The sequence below is a fragment of the Tachysurus fulvidraco genome, chromosome 11, assembly GCF_022655615.1.
Source record: "Tachysurus fulvidraco isolate hzauxx_2018 chromosome 11, HZAU_PFXX_2.0, whole genome shotgun sequence".
In the NCBI taxonomy this organism is placed as follows: domain Eukaryota; kingdom Metazoa; phylum Chordata; class Actinopteri; order Siluriformes; family Bagridae; genus Tachysurus; species Tachysurus fulvidraco.
The window spans coordinates 5,245,037-5,262,791 of NC_062528.1; the positions used below are offsets into that span (position 1 = coordinate 5,245,037).

Here is a 17,755-nt window from a genome sequence, read left to right on the forward strand (position 1 = left end):
ACGCCTAGTATTATACTTTCCAACGTAGATAGCCCACTGCCGCTAAGACAAGCTTATTTTATACCCGGGAATCCAGATAAATACTGCCAGTCACGAATACTGATCGACTTCATGTAGAAGCTCAGGCTTATCGGAGATATTAAAAATGAAATAAATATGGAAGGACAAATACATGAACCTATGTAAATGGAAGATGGTGAATGAAAGAAGGTAAAATGATCTGGGCCAAGCTTTCAATACATCCAGAACATTTAGCCAGTCAAATCTAAATACTACTCCTCTCTATTCTGCTGGATCAGACAGTGAGAAGGCTGTGAAAAAGCCTGACCAGAGTGTGGGGTGTGATCCGGTATGTGTATGTGTGCGTCTCACCACAGCAAGCGTACTAATTCCTCACCTGCGGCGGGGGGCTGATGGGAGCTCAAGCCTGGCAGGTCCAATGAACTGTCAGATGCACCGTGCTTTAGCTCTCCAGCCACGTCTGATAACTTCATGTCCAGCTGCACAGAGAGAGCATCCTCCGAGTCATCTTTTCCCACGCTGCTGCCTCCGATAGACGGCAGGTCCAACGACTTAACCGAAGCAGAGTCCTCCTTGGCCTGTTTGAAGACAGCCATCTTGTCTACTAAGCTTTTTTCTTGGAATTTGGATGACTGAAAGTCAGCAAAGTCATCACTCTCCTTGCTGCTCTCAGTCGGCTGCTTCCCAGGGTTACCAAACGACAGGAAATCAGCGAAGTCATCCTGTGCCGCAGCTCCCCCTGCTCCGGATCCTCTCTGAGCTGAGGCAGCTGCCTCAGAGGCAGAAGATGAGGAAGAGGAGGAGCCAAAGAGTGCGAAGTCACCAAAGTCGTCGGGTTTGGGGCCTGCGGAAGGAAGGAGCAGCGAGGGCAAGGCAGAGGAAGAGGAGGAGGAATGGGAAAAACAGGTGGCTTTAGAGTCAACAGTGGAAGGAGGCGCTATGGAGGAAAAGAGGTCCAGGTCTGACATGTTTAGAGGGTTTTTAGGCTGTGCCAGGGAAGTCGGATGGGTCTGAGATTGCGAAAGAGAGTGAGAGGAGCTGAAAGGAAGTGGAAATGAAGCAGGTTGGAATGTCTTGGCCTGGTCTGGAGGGTCTATTGGAGAAGTGCTGTTGGCTGTTTTAAAGTCGGTGAAGCCGTCATCGGCACCAACGGACTTGAAATCAGCAAAACCTTCCCCTGAAAAGAGAAGGAGAGAGAAAACAATGACAAGGGTCACTTCATTTCATAGTGACTTTAAAACTGTATTTCTTTCCACTGTAGGATTGTGAAATGAAAAGTAATTTCATTCCACAATCCTACAGAGGAAAAAAACAACAACACAGTTTTAGTTTAGTTTCCGACAATCCAGCTGAATTTCAGAATCACTCAGTGAGTCACTCGATGACCACGAAGAGACAAAAACACAAAGAGCACCACACAACAGAAGCACCTCAAGCCACTCAGAAATGCAAACATGCCATGCTGCTGATTCAGGATGTTAAGAGGTTTTTTCCTAACAGAGATGTGGCTCTCTGTAGAAGCATGTAATGTCCTTTGTGTGCCGTTTCTCGCACCACATTCGGCTCTCGCCGTGAAAAATTCTCTGTGGATTGGCAAGTTTCATCCATTTTACTGCTATCGAAGAGACAGAATGGCTCCGTCGAAGCTACGAAACAAAACATTCACTCAGAGTGAAGGGAAAAGCAGCAGGAAAAATAACCTGCTGTGAACAGCTTTGTGGAGAAGAAGTCAACACCACTGTAAACTTACTGGAGCGCTCAGAGTTGCTCCCATTGGATTCTGTTCTAGTAAGATAGGGACACACATATACACCTGCATGAACGTACAGAACTTTATGTAGAAACAGAAGCACATTCAGGCTCATTCCAAGCGAGACGGCTTTAACCAGGCCCGAATTTATAAAAATCGTTGATGTACTGCCAATAAAATAGTTTCTATGTTCTACATGTTTCCGATCTGTATAAATCCATCCCGTATGTAGATTCCGAATAAATCGTTGTTCATGGGAAAATTGTGGTGTGTGAGAGTATTTTATTTGCTATGATTACTTACTTTTTTTTCTCATTTACATAGGCTAGGAAATTTAGAGAGTAATTGGGAATAACTGCACAAGAATGTTCACACCCAGGGGTCTGACACCATCTATCTCTATTGGAAAGTGGGAATGTCTCTGTAGTTTTGCAAAAGTTTAGTAAGTCATATATGTATAAATTAAGTATTGTTAGTATATAACCATAAATATATACACAAGTTTCTTTAAAAAATAAAAATAATAATGTACGGATGCTGAACCACTGCGGACTACACACTCGGTACTAAACAGCCTCACGCAACTGCTTTGTCTTTCAACGGCTTGCAACTTTATAGTGCAAATAATGGACTTTAATCAGGGGTCCAAAGCATAGGTTTTTCTAGGCTTTTTGAAATTGCTCCCTAGAGACAAAAGAAAGTCTAAACACTGTACATGTACTGAATCTCTTACTGTAGCTGCCCGTTGTGTGTGTGCGTGTGTGTGTTAGCTTACCTCGTCGCTACGTTATAAAACATAGTGTTATAGTACAGTGTAATGTTTTATTCTGCACGAATGCCTGAAGAAAACGTATGTTAATGCGCTTGTCATGTCTTACGTCTGTCCGGCACCTGTTCCTACTGCTAATCCAACCTCACTTGTATTTTAAAACAGAATAAAAGTATGTAACATACTGTATGCAAAAGGGTTTTGTTCAGGTTACACATTTTAAGTTTTATATGGTTTAACTGCTGACTCCATTAGTGAAAGTACTCAGACACGTGTTTACATGGCTGTTACTTTTTTTTATTAAACTGATTACTGTTCAATCAGACACAAATGTCATTCAGACTGGGCTTTACCCTATTCTGTTTAAAGCAAATGGAATATTTTAATTCCAATTAAAGGTGGGGTGCACGATGTTTGAAAAATGCTTCAAGAAAACCGAGTGGGGCTGACAAACAAAACTAACGTGTAGCCAATGAGCAGAAAGGGGCGTGTCTTCTCAATATGCGGCGGAGACATGGACAGCGATTGACGTGGCGGATAAAAACGAAAAGCGAAAAAAGGCTTACGATAAGGCAAGAAGCAGGAACCGTGTTGATATAGGATCAGCTTTCCAGCGATCCAGTGATCTTAATGTGAAGTGTGTGCGCTGTGTAGGACTGGAAAATGCTTACCAACTGGCTTCCTGTCTGATGGATGCTCCAGCTCTCTAAACACACTGTATTTGTCTCCATGATCTAAATCAAAGACAGGAAAGCCAGAATAACACAGAATGTCTCCATACATTCATAGGCGAAATTCTCCAATGCAGTTACAAAATGTCATCCAAATAACCTTGTATTATATTTTTGCCTTTGACAAAAGAAGTGCGTATCGAAATCATTCACACGGCTGGATCTGAAAGGCTGTCACAAGGTTAACACTAGTTCATCATCAGTTCATCGTACAACTCTGTGTGGTCGTGTAAAGTATGCTTCACTAATAAAATGACACTTTGTACAAAGGAAGGAACCCTTTTTACTAGAGACGTGGACACGCTGCTATTTACAGCAAATCTTTGGAGAACACACTTTATTTCCGTCACAGTAAATTGATCGGGAATTCTTTAACAGCTAAAGACTAAAATAATTCATTAGCACCGATAATCGGCATTAACCAAAAGGAATACTCAAAGTACTACGAGGTTGAGGAAGTATACTGTGAGGGTGTGTGCATGTCTGCATATGAGGTGCTGTGTTCTGTACCTGAGACAGGAGCTGCGGGTTCTGTTGGATGCTCCACTGACATGTGTTTAAACACTGCATACTTATCAGAGGTAGACGAGGTTGAAGAGCTAGAGACTGGAGTCAGCATGGCTGGAATGCTGTAAAGTGCGCACGCACACACACACACACACACACACACACACAATTGTCTACATTTGTCCAACTGAAACAACCCAGAGGTGCCAGTAATGTTCCTTAAATTAGGAGCATAAACACAATTGCAATGATCTCTGTTCCTACACCACATGGGCTCCCACTGTGATTTTTCATAATCTTTCACGATTGTTGCTTGTCAAGTCAAGAGTCAAGAAGCTTTTTATTGTCATTTCAACCATATATAGCTGTTGCAGTACACAGTGAAATGAGACAACGTTTCTCCAGGATCAAGGTGCTACATAAAACAAAGACAGGGCTAAGGACATGTAAGTAGTCTTAGCCACATAAAGTGCAACTGTGCAACCTGGTGCAAACAGTGCAGGACAAGACAAGCAAGACAGTGCAGGACAAAAGACAGTGCAGGACAAAAAACAGTGCAGACATTAAGTTACAAGACAATACAAAAAGTACAAAAAATGCAATATACAAAAGACAATACACAGTAACAGAAACAGCGCCGACCGACCGGTGTAAATACTGAATGTTCAAACAGTATTTTGTGCAGTAAAAGAATGAACAGCAGCAGGTTCTTAGCAGCAGGTCCTTTGGATTATATATGGAGTTGTGCAAAAAACAGCAGATGACTGAGATATTGTCCAATATGTGCAAAAACAGCAGAAAAGTGTGCAAAACAGTGTGTGTGTTTTGTGAGGGTCTGTGCAGTCCATACAGATGATGTGTGTGTATGTTGTGCTCAGTATAGTACAGTTCGGTTATTGAGAAGTCTGATGGCTTGTGGGAAGAAACTGTTACGCAGTCTGGTCGTGAGGGCCCGAATGCTTCGGTACCTTTTTCCAGACGGCAGGAGGGTGAAGAGTGTGTGTGAGGGGTGTGTGGGGTCATCCACAATGCTGTTGCCTTTGCGGACGCAGCGTGTGGTGTAAGTGTCCATGATAGAGGGAAGAGAGACCCCAATGATCTTCTCCGCTGTCCTCACTATCCGCTGCAGGGTTTTGCGATCCGAGATCGTACAGTTCCCAAACCAGACAGTGATGCAGCTGCTCAGGATGCTCTCAATGGTCCCTCTGTAGAACATGGTCAGGGTTGGGGGAGGGAGATGTGCCTTTCTCAGCCTTCGGAGGAAGTAGAGACGCTGCTGAGTGAACGAACATGATTCCCATGTCAGAGCGTAGGATCTCAGACCTCGGTCATCATGTCAGACTGTACGTCAGTCAAGAAACGGTAAAATCGGATGCACACGAGAAGACCGTGACACCTTCAGACCGCATTCTCTCACTAAAATGCCGGAAGCAGCAAACGAAAACAATCTGTAGCGTTGATTTTGTTTATGACGATCCTTGATGATTCATTCACTCATTCATTTTCTACCGCTTATCCGAACTTCTCGGGTCACGGGGAGCCTGTGCCTATCTCAGGCGTCATCGGGCATCAAAGGAGGATACAGCCTGGACGGAGTGCCAACCCATCGCAGGGCACACACACACTCTCCCATGCATGTCTTTGGACTGGGGGAGAAAAACGGAGTACCCGGAGGAAACCCCCGAGGCATGGGGAGAACATGCAAACTCCACACACACAGGGCGGAAGTGGGAACCGAACCCCCAACCCTGGAGGTGTGAGGCGAACGTGCTAACCACTAAGCCACCGTGCCCCCCTTCCTTGATTATAAAAATAGAAGAAAAAAAAAAAGACTTCTTCCCTGAGATGGTTTGAAGTTGTCGGGCTAAACACGTCATCAGGTTCGGCGCTCCTATCGGTTCTTGGTTTGAAACTTGTCGTAGGAGATATCACACTGCAGGTAGGTGTCTGATACTGCCAGAACTTCATCAGAGGAAGAAACCGATCGCGACGACCGTTAATCGGCTTTTGGTGACCATGCAAATATAATCAAAGACTACAGATTTTCAAAATTTGTCTCAGACGAACAAAATCATGGCTTAAATCGCACAGTGTGAGCCGGTCTCATTCGGAACAATGTAATGTGACTTGGGTGGTGCCTATGATCCCAAAGCCATATCCACAGTATGGGAAGACCACAGATGGAAGCATGATGGATCTGCTTATGTGAAAATGATACTAGGTCATTAAACATCATGGAAGGAAATAAGAATTTTAATTCGATACACAAGAAACCGAATTTGGAAAGAAGACGGACATTTCAACAAGACAGTAACCTGAAATGACCCTTGCTTGGTCTAAGCCAGGGGTGACCAATCTCAGTCAACTGAAAGCCAAGCTCAACTGATCAAACAGGTGAAACCAGGGTGTAGTGATTGGAATGAAAACGTGTACAAAAACCAACCCTAAGCATCTCATGAATTCCCACTGAAAATGTATGTGGGATTTTAAAGATGCAGGTACAGTACACACAGAGACACTCTTAACCTTGGACAAGTGGAGACGATTTGTCAAGAGGATTGGAAAAGCCAATTAGTAATGATATTACACTCAAAGCTTACTCTTTAGTCATATTCTTTCAAAAAATGTTTGTCTCATTATTTAAAAAAATCTGCAACAATGGCTCTGCAGGAACAAAAGTGTCTGATGGCTCTGCAGGGACTTTTTCTGCTCTCTGTAAATGTATAAAAGGGAAACGTGCTCATGGTCATATCCCTTACAATGGAGTATACGTGATCAGTGTTCAACTCTCACCTGCTTTGGGAGGAAGTTACAATGGGAAACGTTCCTCCTGTTTCTCCTTGAAATTCTGTGAACGAATCATCTCCAGCTTTTGGCGCCTCCTGAAAGTCCTGGAAATCATCATCATCCACCTTGGTTCCCTGGAGAAGGCCAACATTAAAGTGCATCAGATTTGTCAGGACAACTAATTCAGAAGACAGAAAACTGTTAGGGTCGGATTAAGATACGAGACCTACTGGGCAAGTGGAGGTTTACAGACATTGAACACAAGTAACGGTGCTGGTACTCAGGTGCTGGTACTGGAACTGAACAACTCCTGCATGAGCTATTTGGTTTCAGTACCAGAACAGCTACTTTCACCTTAATGTATTTAAGCCAGTTACCTGGACAGGTGGGAAATTGGCGATGAAGCTGTTGGATGGTTGTGCCAGGGAGTTGGAGGCCATTGGCATGACAGCAGGCGAGGCAGGGGGCATTATGGGCTGCTGATGCGTCAGGACAGCTGGCATTGCCATAGTCATTGCAGGCAAATTGGGCACTGGAGGGGTAGGGAACTGACTCAGGATGTCCAGACTCATCGCTGGAAGCCCACTCTGGAACAAAAGACCATCAGAGCTACATAACCTTCGCTTCCCAAAATAAGCTTTTACAACTATTTAAATAATTGATTCTGAGCTGTGTTTTAAACAAAGCACTTATTAATCTTTAACAAAAGATCTGATTGCAGTTACACTCGAGACACCTGTCATGAAACAAAAAGGACTCAAGTAAGTGTTTGATATCATTTAGAATTATATTATACTAGATTTTGGGTTTATATCCAGGATGAACAGGAGATTAAAATATGAAACTTCCTCTTTTAGGAAAAGAGGTTTTCCTTACATATTAAAACCAAATACTTGTTATCTTCAAGATTTTTTTTAAATGATATAATGACATATTTCTATACTGAAAGAAATGATTAAATGGAAACACATAGCATCTTATAATCTTTTATTTATGTTCGGCTCTACCAACATTTTTAGCTGGGCTCTCAAACATGATAAATGTATTGGATAAACCATAAACCAGTGATTGCTGAGATAGCTGCTGAACACTGGATTCATGGATACCGACTCCGCTGGGAAGTGAAATCAAAAGTTTCAAGCCTCGTTTATTGATTAGAAAGAGATCTTCACTTTTACAGAGAATCCTGCTTTCCAGGCTTTGTCAGTTGGTCAGGTTTGTTGTATGCTTTCATCAACTGTGTGTTACCTGTGCTACTCCAATCAGGGCCAGCACAGTGTACAGCTCCTCCTTGGTCAGCTTGCCTGGTGTGGTACGATTGGCTGAGGCCCAGATCTGACCCAGAGCCTCTCGGGGCAGACCCGATGACATCAGTATGGGGTAGAGTTTGGCTGTGTCGATGCCTGCTGGGGTCATTGTAAACTCCAGAACCTTTTTGAACATCTCTGAGACACGATATAGACAACATTTAAGAAAAAGTCTAAACAAACGCTTTTAAAAACAATACACTGGACACTATTTCTAATTACCTGGAACAAGAGAGTCATTGTAGAGCCAGGCTGGCAACAAGGACTGCATTTCTTGTTGGGGATAGACACCAACACCTGGTTGTGGTAAGAGAATGACGCAGTGAGATGTGGAAGCAGAATCATACGGTAAGCATGCTGTGTAAAACATCTCCTGCTGTGTTCAGCGCAGATGTTCCAGCTGATGCGACATTTCCCTATTTGTTCAGTAAGACCAACATATCAGCTGCTGTCAGACGACCACAGGGTCCTCGTCGAGATTAGAAATCAGACGTGCTACATGTCAGCAGGTGGGAAAGGTTATCTCATTGATCTAGAAACATTTCATGTTAGTTCGTTTGTAAAAAGAAAAGAAATCATTGATTGGTGCAATTCTTATAAAGTTTGGCAAGCGTGAGAAGGCCAGCAATGCAGAGACAGAGCAGAGTGTGAGCAGATAAAGCTCCAGAGGCTCTCCAGAGACAATGTCTTTCTCTCCAGACTGCTAGAAGTGCAGGTGTCAATCTTCAACAACGACTGGCTTGAGGGAGGAAAAACTCCCTGTGCTGGAGGAAAAAGTGGGTTTGTTCCATATAGTGTGAAACCTCATGCCGTCATTAGCTTCGAACGCTTTACTCAACAAGTCTATTTATGCTTAAGAAAAGAAAGATATTCAGAACCATAAAGAAGCAGAACCAGCTTTCTTTGGCACGTCTGTAGGTCCCCCAACAATAGTTATACCACAGCGCTCCTGAGTTCTTGAATCTTTAAGATGTCGAATAATTCGCTTGTTAATAAACAAAACCAGACATTTTTATATTAAACCGTTTTAATAATAATTTCAGATCATCTCCACAGTAGCTGCTAATTCTGAGAGAATTAGATTATTTCTCATTTATTTCTAATTTAATGAATTATTTCGAGATTTAAACCTCAGACTACTAATAAAGGGGTTAGAAATGCAGGTCTCTGATGTGTTGTACCTGCTCACAGGGGAATGACTGCTTAGAGCTCCTACAGCATGAGCAATAATGGGAATTCCTTTGTTCTGCAGATGTTCCCTGACATTATAATTATAATATATATAACATTATAATACTATAATTGGTAAACATTTGTGAAAATTTATTAAGTGCAAAAATATAACTCTTTACAATTCGCTGTGGTATAAAAGAAATAAAACGTTTTAAGAAATGCTTGTTTTTCCAGATGGTAACAGTAACGCTGCTTTAAGTCGGATATACATCTATCAAGAAGCAGCGCATCCAGTCATGTTTTATTCTTTACCTGAATTTCTGCTCCTATATACTAGGTTTTTGTTAGTAGGAAATTTGTCTAGGTGCTGAAAATAATCAAAACGTAGGCATGCACTGGTGATTGCAAGTAATAAGAGAAGAGCCCCATTGGGAAATGCATGCTGCAATAGAGTTTGCAGAAGCACCGTATGATTAGTATTTCAAGAAAGGCTGCAAGTTGAATGCCGCTGAGTTTGAAGGATAAATGTGAGGTACACAAATTGCTCTGCTCTCACCACTAGCACTTGATGCCTGATGGGACTCAGCTTCTGCTGCTGTGGGATCTGGGGAAGCAGTTGGAGGTTCAGGATTCTTCACCAACGTGAAGTCAGCACTGAGGTCATCTGGGTATTGGACCCAGTCACGAGCTCTGGAGCTACACTGGAAGTGCACTGAAACCTGAGCTTTGGCAGCCAGCTCGGCCATGGCCTGGCAGGGCTTAAAGTTAACCCGAGCCTTCTTATCGACTGTTAGATCGCACGAGGAGAAGAGCTTCTCCTCCAGAGAGGGGCCTGAAGAGCAAGGCAAGGAACTGCTAGAGTTACCATTGAAGCTGAAAGCATCTTCTCTAGTTTTACACATTGCTACCTTTCTTTACAGTTTAGGTCGATTCTAGAAGTAGAAATGTCCTGGATATGCAACTTGTAAGTTTAAAAAGCTTCTACTGCAGCTGAACTCTGCACGACGACCCAAGCTGAGCAACTTCAAACATTACTTCATAGTTTAAATGTGGCTTTTATAATATACTAATCATATAATAATGACTACAGTTACATATTATAAGTACACGGTATCTATCCATGAAGTAAGATTCATTCCTATAGCACATTTTACAGATGAAAACCAACCCAATTCCTTAAATGTACTGCAGGAAGTGCAGATGTACAGCACTGTTGTGAATGAACATGATTCGTCCGTCACGGTGGAAAAGAGCACCAGATGCCGACAGAGTCCGAGGCTGTTCACGGCTCCCCTCCAGGTCAATATTATAACAATTTAGTCTGTGATATGACATTTGAATCCGAGGCACATCCTAACATTGCCGACGAATACAGCTCGTGGGACATAAGCAAAGCAGCAATCACATTTAAGCCACTAATGAGAGTGATGAGAAAATAAAAATAAAGAATGAGACAGGAGTTACCTTGAAATGTAGATTGGGAGCTGGAGATGACAGAAGAGTGGTGAGGGACAGTGAGTGTGGGCAGAGAGGGAGCATGGGAAAAGGGGAGAGGGCTGGAAGAGGGCCGCTGCCCAGGTCCTGCCCCTAAAGGTGACCTATTGGCACCTGAGGAAGAGGAGGGCAGAGGGAGGGAGGAAGTGGGAAAAGAGGCCTCAACAGGGCCTTGTATAAAGTCACTAAATTCATCATCATCCTCTGCAAAAGCAGGGGAGTGGGAATGTGGAGGAACAGAGGAGTGAGATGGCGATGAGTCTGCAAAAACAATCAACATAATAGTGAAACAGGCACAACTCAGCACACATGGTGTGTTTAACAGATGAACTACAGTGTCACAGGGGACAAGTAAGGCTAGATTTTACACATATACAAGATGTGACATTTAATTAGTGACATTTAAATAAAATAAAAAAAACGAAGGTAAATGAGGACAAAGAACAAGGTTTGCTAATCGAGTAGAAAATAGATAAACTCTTGTGGATATAAAATAAGAATCAAAAGGATGCAGGATGGAAAAAAATGACTAGAGACAATGCACACTTAAAACACAAACAATACGACAGACATCAACTTCTCCCACTGCCGTGTCTCTTTGCCTCATTATAAAGCTTATGTAGTGGCAATGCTACTGTCCCTCTCAAGCTGATGTAATCAGAGTAGGAATGTGGTGAGGTCGTGTAGCAGAGAACAGGTCAGGACTGTACCTGGTTTCTTAGATTGAGCAGATGGAGTGGGGTGCATCTTTGCGTCTCTACTGAAACCATCTAAATTCCCTTTTATGGCTTCTAGTGCATCATCTCGACTCTTCTCTCCAGTCTGTACAGACAAAAGCAATGTGACGGTTTACCTCAATGCTATGCACTAACAACATGCTTATTTATGTCAAGTGTTCGTAATTAAGTAATATTTTCTCTATAAACGTGGGAATAATGAGGATTACAAGTCTCACTTTAGGTTTGACGCTGCTCAGGAGACGCAGTTTCTGCTTCTGCTCTTCAAACTGCCTCCTCTTCCGATCTTCCTCTAGCATACGCTGCTGCTGCTCCAAGCGCTTTCTGTACAAACACACATTCAGCCAAAACCACAATGATGGGGAGCTTTGCGACACATTCCAGCTGTGACGTGTGATAGTGAACAGACTCACTGGTGCTCCTCAGCCATCTGTTTCTGCAGGTCAGCAGGGTACTGGGGCCCCGAAGGCCTCATTCCCATGAACTGCGGCTGACTTATGAACTGCATACCTGGTGCCTGCATCCCCATGGCCATGCCACCCTGCACAAAGAATTAGAAAAGAGTCCTTCGATAAATGTATAAGAGCACAGCTTGGCTGAATACTCGAATCTGACTGGTCAGAAGGTCTGCATTAGTGACTGGAACACAAACAACAGGTCCAGATTAACGTGCTCATTCCAAAATGTCATGGTTTCTATAGTAACAACACATACAAAAGGATGTGCACTTTGGATGTTCAAAATAAACTAAGCTTAATAAATAAAGTACTTTTTTGTGATCTCGACTGTGTTGTTTAACAGTTTATTATGTATAATCATTGAAATGGTGATGTATTGATTTAATTTTTATGGACTGAGATGAAGTAAGTGTTAACACTATCTAGTTTGTAAAAAAAAAACAAAACATAACTGCATAATGCTGGAGAGAGAGAGAGAGAGAGAGAGAGAGAGAGAGAGAGAGACAGAAAGACAGACTGTCTAAGGGCCTTTTTACACCTGGTCACTTCATGTGTTTTCTCTGATCCGATAGCTATCTGATTTGTTAAAACTGTTCCATTTACATTAGGCCACATAAATGCGTCTTGGCGAATCGGATATCGATCCGATCTTTCTACTCCCGCCCAAAATGCTAATATATTTGACCTCATTCCCGGGGTAATTGAAATGGAACACACTTTGGTGTATGCGGTCTTCAGAATGCAATCAAAAAGAAGACGAAAAAACTCCTTACGATGGTTATGCTACAAAAAAACAGCATTTACTGTTTGCTGCATTTTCGCTAGCGGCAGCAGTGAATTTTAAGACCCAACGAGACGCCTCGGTGAAAGATCACCTGTGAGTGACGTACTTCTGTTTGGGAGGAGTATAGCGTTGATGTATGTGGCTTGAACAACCACATTCATTTACACCTGTCCAGTTTCATCTGAAATGCGTCCCAGACCACCTCCTGAAGTGGTTTGAGCGATCGGATTTATATCCGTCTCAAAACTGTTTCAGAGGGCATTTAGACCTGGTCTTTTTACCATCGGATAGCTATCAGATCACAGAAAACGCATGAAGTGACCAGGTGTAAAAAGCCTCTAAGAGGAGATGTTGAGTGAATGACGGTTTAACATTTAATGCAGCTATAACACTCATGATGGGGCAGTTATATAAAGTAAAGCCCTTTACGTGGGTTGTGACACTTTGCTTGAGCGATGTTCGGCATCACACACACCCAAACGTTCATAGTTTTTATATGACAACATGGTTATCTAAAAAATATGTTTTTTTTTCTGAAAAAGTAACGCCTGAATAACGACCTGCATGGGCATTGCTCCAGCTGGCATCTGGGGTCCAAAGTTCATTCCCATCATTCCTTGCATGTTGGGCTGCATGACCGGGACCATGGGAAATCCCTGTTGTTGTTGTTGCTGCTGCTGCTGCTGCTGCTGCTGCATGGGCATCATTCCTGTCAGAAATCCTACTACAGTCAGAGAACTGAATACTTTTATACGTATTACACTGACAACAACCACAGCTCTGATTAATAACACTGCTTATAACATGACTTGACTGCATACAGATATTTTCCACAAACTATTACGTATATATTAACAGGTCTGTGCAATAACACACATAACTCTAAAGGAGTTAATGATCACTGCTCAAATTCTATTGTTAAATACAGTGTTTTGAACCAAAACATCTTGCATACGCACAATCACTGCTGTATATTAGTGTTTTCTGTACAAATCCGACACGGGATACGTGATCATGGAATATCAGGAAGTAAATAAATTATTGTTTCAAGCTGGATGTTTTCTACGTTCTATAATCCTGCTCTTTATTTTAAAACTTGATTGGTTTCATAAATCCTAGAGTGTAGCTGTACCACAGGGTCAAATACAGGAGCTTGTACATAATCATCTTACCTTGTGGAGGTCCAAGTCCCCCTCCAACAGGGTACATGAAACTAGAAAGAAATCAACACAAAAGAGATGAGCTGAATTGCTGCTTGTTTTACAGCTAAATATCTCGTGCTTGCTTTTGCTCAGGCAGGAAACACATATTGAGCATGGTTTTGGGAATTTGTGTTCATTAGGCTATAAAAGAATTAGAAGCCTATGTTGCGTGAGAAGATCTGGGGCACATTCCGGCTTGTCCTAAAGGTGTTCAGTAGCCTTGAGACCCTGAAGTTCTTCCACATCTAACTTCTCAAACCATATCTTCGTAGAGCTCGCCTTGCGTACAGTGGCATTATCATGCTGGAGCTGGTTTGATCCACTTAGCTCCAGTGAAGGGAAATTATGATGCCAGAACAAACAAAGACATTATTTGTGGGAACAGTTTGAGGAAAGCTCACTTACAGGTGTTTTGCTCAAATATCAGCACATTTTTTGCCATAGGGTTAGGGTTAGCATTACAAAAGGGTTAGGGTTACAAAACAAGTAAATAACTGCAATGGCAGCTGGAACATCTGGGGGAAGTCCTGGCCTAATGGTTGGAGAGTTTGACTCCTAACCCTAAGGTTGTGGGTTCGAGTCCAGGCCGGCAATACCACGACTGAGGTGCCCTTGAGCAAGGCACCGAACTCCCCAAAATGCTCCCCGGGCACCGCAGCGTAAATGGCTGCCCACTGCTCCGGGTGTGTGTTCACGGTGTGTGTGTGTGTTCACTGCTGTGTGTGTGTGCACTTTAGATGGGTCAAATGCAGAGAACGAATTCTGAGTATGGGTCACCGTACTTAGCTGTATGTCACGTCACTAGTCAGAAATACACACTGCTCTGCTGTTCCTTACCGAAGCAGTGCCACTGTTTAACAAGTTGGACTGCTTCTGTGACCTTCTTGGACCATTTCACATTTTACAACTTCCAATGTTAATAAATGTCCTGAATAATGAACATCCTGAAAAGAGCTTATAAGCTTGCACACACATACACGATGGAGCTGCTATCCCTAACGTCGCTCCACAGTAACGAGATTCAGCCAGAGAGACAGCATCTCTAACATAGGCAGGTCAGCCACGATACAGAAAGCTGTGTAGCCGTTTTGCTTGTTTACCCATTTCTCTGATCTACTGTACAGAGGATGTGGAATTAATTAATGGCTGGGTGATGTAAAACCTTCTGGAAGGCCATTACACCAGCTGTTGGCCCACAGCAGCCGACTGATGCATCTGCCAGCTAACAGATTTACAGCTTTAAGCAGCTCCCAATGCAGCTGTATCTCCACACGAAAAACATGACAGTGAATTAAGTCTGAAGATTAACACTAAAGGAAACCGCAGCGATTTCAGGGAGATGATCTGATCGTCCTCTTCACTACTATTTTAAAAAAGAAAACAGAAACAGAGCTAACCTCGTAAGATCCCAGGAGTTATTATCGCCACATATACATTACAGCACAGTGGAATTCTTTTCTTCACATACCCCAACTGAGGAGGTTGGGGTCAGAGTGCAGGGGCAGCTATGATACAGCGCCCCTGGAGCAGGGAGGGTTGAGGACCTTGCTCAAGGGCCCAGCAGTGGCAGCTTGGCTTTGCTGGGCCTTGAACCCCGATCCTCCAATCAACAACCCAGAGCCTTAACCAGTTGAGCCACCAAAGCATCAAAGCATTACTGCATTACTGCAGACACAATTACAGAATACTGGGCTTCAAGATAAACATCCAAACAACTAAACTTCTAAAAAAAAAAAATATTAGAAGTTTTAGGTGTGTCCTAAATCGCATATTTGTGTGCTATTTGTGCGAGAAGTGAGACCTCTCGTGATGCTCAAACCCAACGTGCCTGATTGCGGTGCCTTCCTAAAGCTTGCTGGCTTGTTTGCTTAGCATTTAGATCAGGTTCCACTTCCAACCTGCTTATACAGCTTCAAGAGCACCAGGTGAGCTGCGGTCATGCTGACTTAAAAGAAAATCATAGGGATGATAAGACATTGCTGGTGTGATGTAATAATGCAGTCAAGACCAATTTTGAGCACAGTATAATACTGTTTTTTCTAGTCATGTGTGAGAGAGCATCAAAGGTCAGGCATTTGTGTGTAATCTAGTATTTATAGGTTGCAGGACTGCTTAATAGGACGTCGGCGTTCGGAGGGTATCGGCCACCCTGTTTCACCTACAGTACAGGATCAGTATTACCAGGCGCTGTGGTGCGTGGAGCCAAACATTCATTATTTAAGCCATTCGTCAGCACCGAAAGCTCTGCCAGTAAATAAACAATGAGACCAAACTTTCTGAAAGAAACAGACCTCCTAGGTCATATTAGTGTTACTGAATCCAGCACACTACTCAGGATCTTTAAACTCCCCGGTGTCAGACATCACCAGGAGGTCTGCAGTTTTATTATTCGCTTGAATTCAGATTAAACCAGCAGAATAAACAGGAGACTAAAATAATTAGTGCAACTGTGTGGAAAGTTCAGAATAAACGACTCTAATGAATAAATATCATGAGCACATATTTCTAAACTGCTCGATTGTATTCATAAAGTGAATCTGTTCTGTGATCCTACAATGGAAATGTGGGATTTTATTATACACTTGTGAGATCAGTCAACAGTCTATTATACATTTTAATGAATGAGAAGTGATTGTGGCTGGAGGAGCACATCCTGTGGCCTTTCCACCCGAGATCACAGCTGAGCAGATCAGCTCCCTCCACGCCGGAGCAGATCAGCTCCCTCCACGCCGGAGCAGATCAGCTCCCTCCACGCCGGAGCAGATCAGCTCCCTCCACGCCGGAGCAGATCAGCTCCCTCCACGCCGGAGCAGATCAGCTCCCTCCACGCCGGAGCAGATCAGCTCCCTCCACGCCGGAGCAGATCAGCTCCCTCCACGCCGGAGCAGATCAGCTCCCTCCACGCCGGAGCAGATCAGCTCCCTCCACCCCGGAGCAGATCAGCTCCCTCCACCCCGGAGCAGATCAGCTCCCTCCACCCCGGAGCAGATCAGCTCCCTCCACCCTAGCGTACTGACACGTACACCGATACAAATCGGCTTATATGCAGGTGCCATCGCGGCTACAGGAACCACCTGATCCTATGGAGGAGTTTGCTTGTGTTTGTGTGTAGTCATGAAGCAGGAGGATGTCTAACGGCTCCTGAGCCTCTCTAAATCTCTAATTTTAACATTTGTCCAAGAGAAATAGGGATATAGAACACACACACACACACACACACACACACACACACACACACACACACACACACACACACACACACACACACAATGACACTGCCAGTCAGATAAGACACAACAATAAGCTTAGCCTGTTAGCTTTAGCATTAGCTAAAGTGACAACCGACGGCTAGTTAGCTTAGCATTAGCACTAGCCACTAGCCAGGCAGCAGACAATATGATGCACTTACAAATTAAACCACAAAACCACATTTAAACAGACTAACAAATTAATAAATACACGTTTCTCTACCGGAACTCACAGCGCCGCATAAATAGACAGAAGGACAAAACATTAATGTGACGGTTTTCTGTACCTGCCGCCGCCCCCTGATCCGGGCCGGAGCGCCATCTTCATCAGCTCTGTGCAGTGACGTCATCCGCTTCCGGGGTCACCTGTAGAAAACCGTCATCATCATTGTCGTCATCATTCATTCATTCATTCATTCATTCATTCATTCATTCATTCATTCATTCATTCATTCATTCATTTTCTACCGCTTATCCGAACTTCTCGGGTCACGGGGAGCCCGTGCTTAATCTCAGGCGTCTTTGGGCATCAATGCAGGATCATCGTCATCATCTTTATTGTTATTGTTTTTACAGACATCATAAAAGGCATTAAGGCAGTCACATTAGACATTTATTACCTAAATGATGTAAGTATTATTGCATGATTAATGAATTAATTAATACTTAAGCACATTTGTTGATATGTGTACACAACTATAACAGAGACACTACAAATCATCATCATACATCATCATCATCGTCATTATTATTATTATTATTATTATTATTATTATTATTATTTATA

General features: G+C 43.1%; 1 protein-coding gene across 10 annotated transcripts in view; it reads right to left on the reverse strand.

The window, feature by feature from the left end:
* synrg (synergin, gamma) overlaps window positions 1-17,373 on the reverse strand; it is a 37,685-nt gene extending 20,312 nt beyond the window's left edge. For 4 of the 10 annotated variants that reach the window (XM_047820476.1, XM_047820474.1, XM_047820473.1 and 1 more), the window contains exons 1-15: window positions 17,256-17,373; window positions 13,691-13,731; window positions 13,079-13,227; window positions 11,690-11,817; window positions 11,495-11,600; window positions 11,250-11,361; window positions 10,510-10,800; window positions 9,602-9,877; window positions 8,095-8,169; window positions 7,814-8,010; window positions 6,943-7,152; window positions 6,572-6,699; window positions 3,782-3,900; window positions 3,212-3,274; window positions 398-1,198 (exon numbers count right to left, since the gene is read on the reverse strand). In XM_047820476.1, the coding sequence (XP_047676432.1) occupies window positions 398-1,198; window positions 3,212-3,274; window positions 3,782-3,900; window positions 6,572-6,699; window positions 6,943-7,152; window positions 7,814-8,010; window positions 8,095-8,169; window positions 9,602-9,877; window positions 10,510-10,800; window positions 11,250-11,361; window positions 11,495-11,600; window positions 11,690-11,817; window positions 13,079-13,227; window positions 13,691-13,731; window positions 17,256-17,296 (2,737 nt within the window). In that variant the 5' untranslated portion in view covers window positions 17,297-17,373. Of the gene's footprint in view, window positions 1-397; window positions 1,199-3,211; window positions 3,275-3,781; window positions 3,901-6,571; window positions 6,700-6,942; window positions 7,153-7,813; window positions 8,011-8,094; window positions 8,170-9,601; window positions 9,878-10,509; window positions 10,801-11,249; window positions 11,362-11,494; window positions 11,601-11,689; window positions 11,818-13,078; window positions 13,228-13,690; window positions 13,732-17,191; window positions 17,227-17,255 lie in introns of those variants that run through there. The other 6 variants (XM_047820480.1, XM_047820479.1, XM_047820477.1 and 3 more) reach the window with 5 other exon arrangements.
* Window positions 17,374-17,755: the final 382 nt, after the last annotated feature.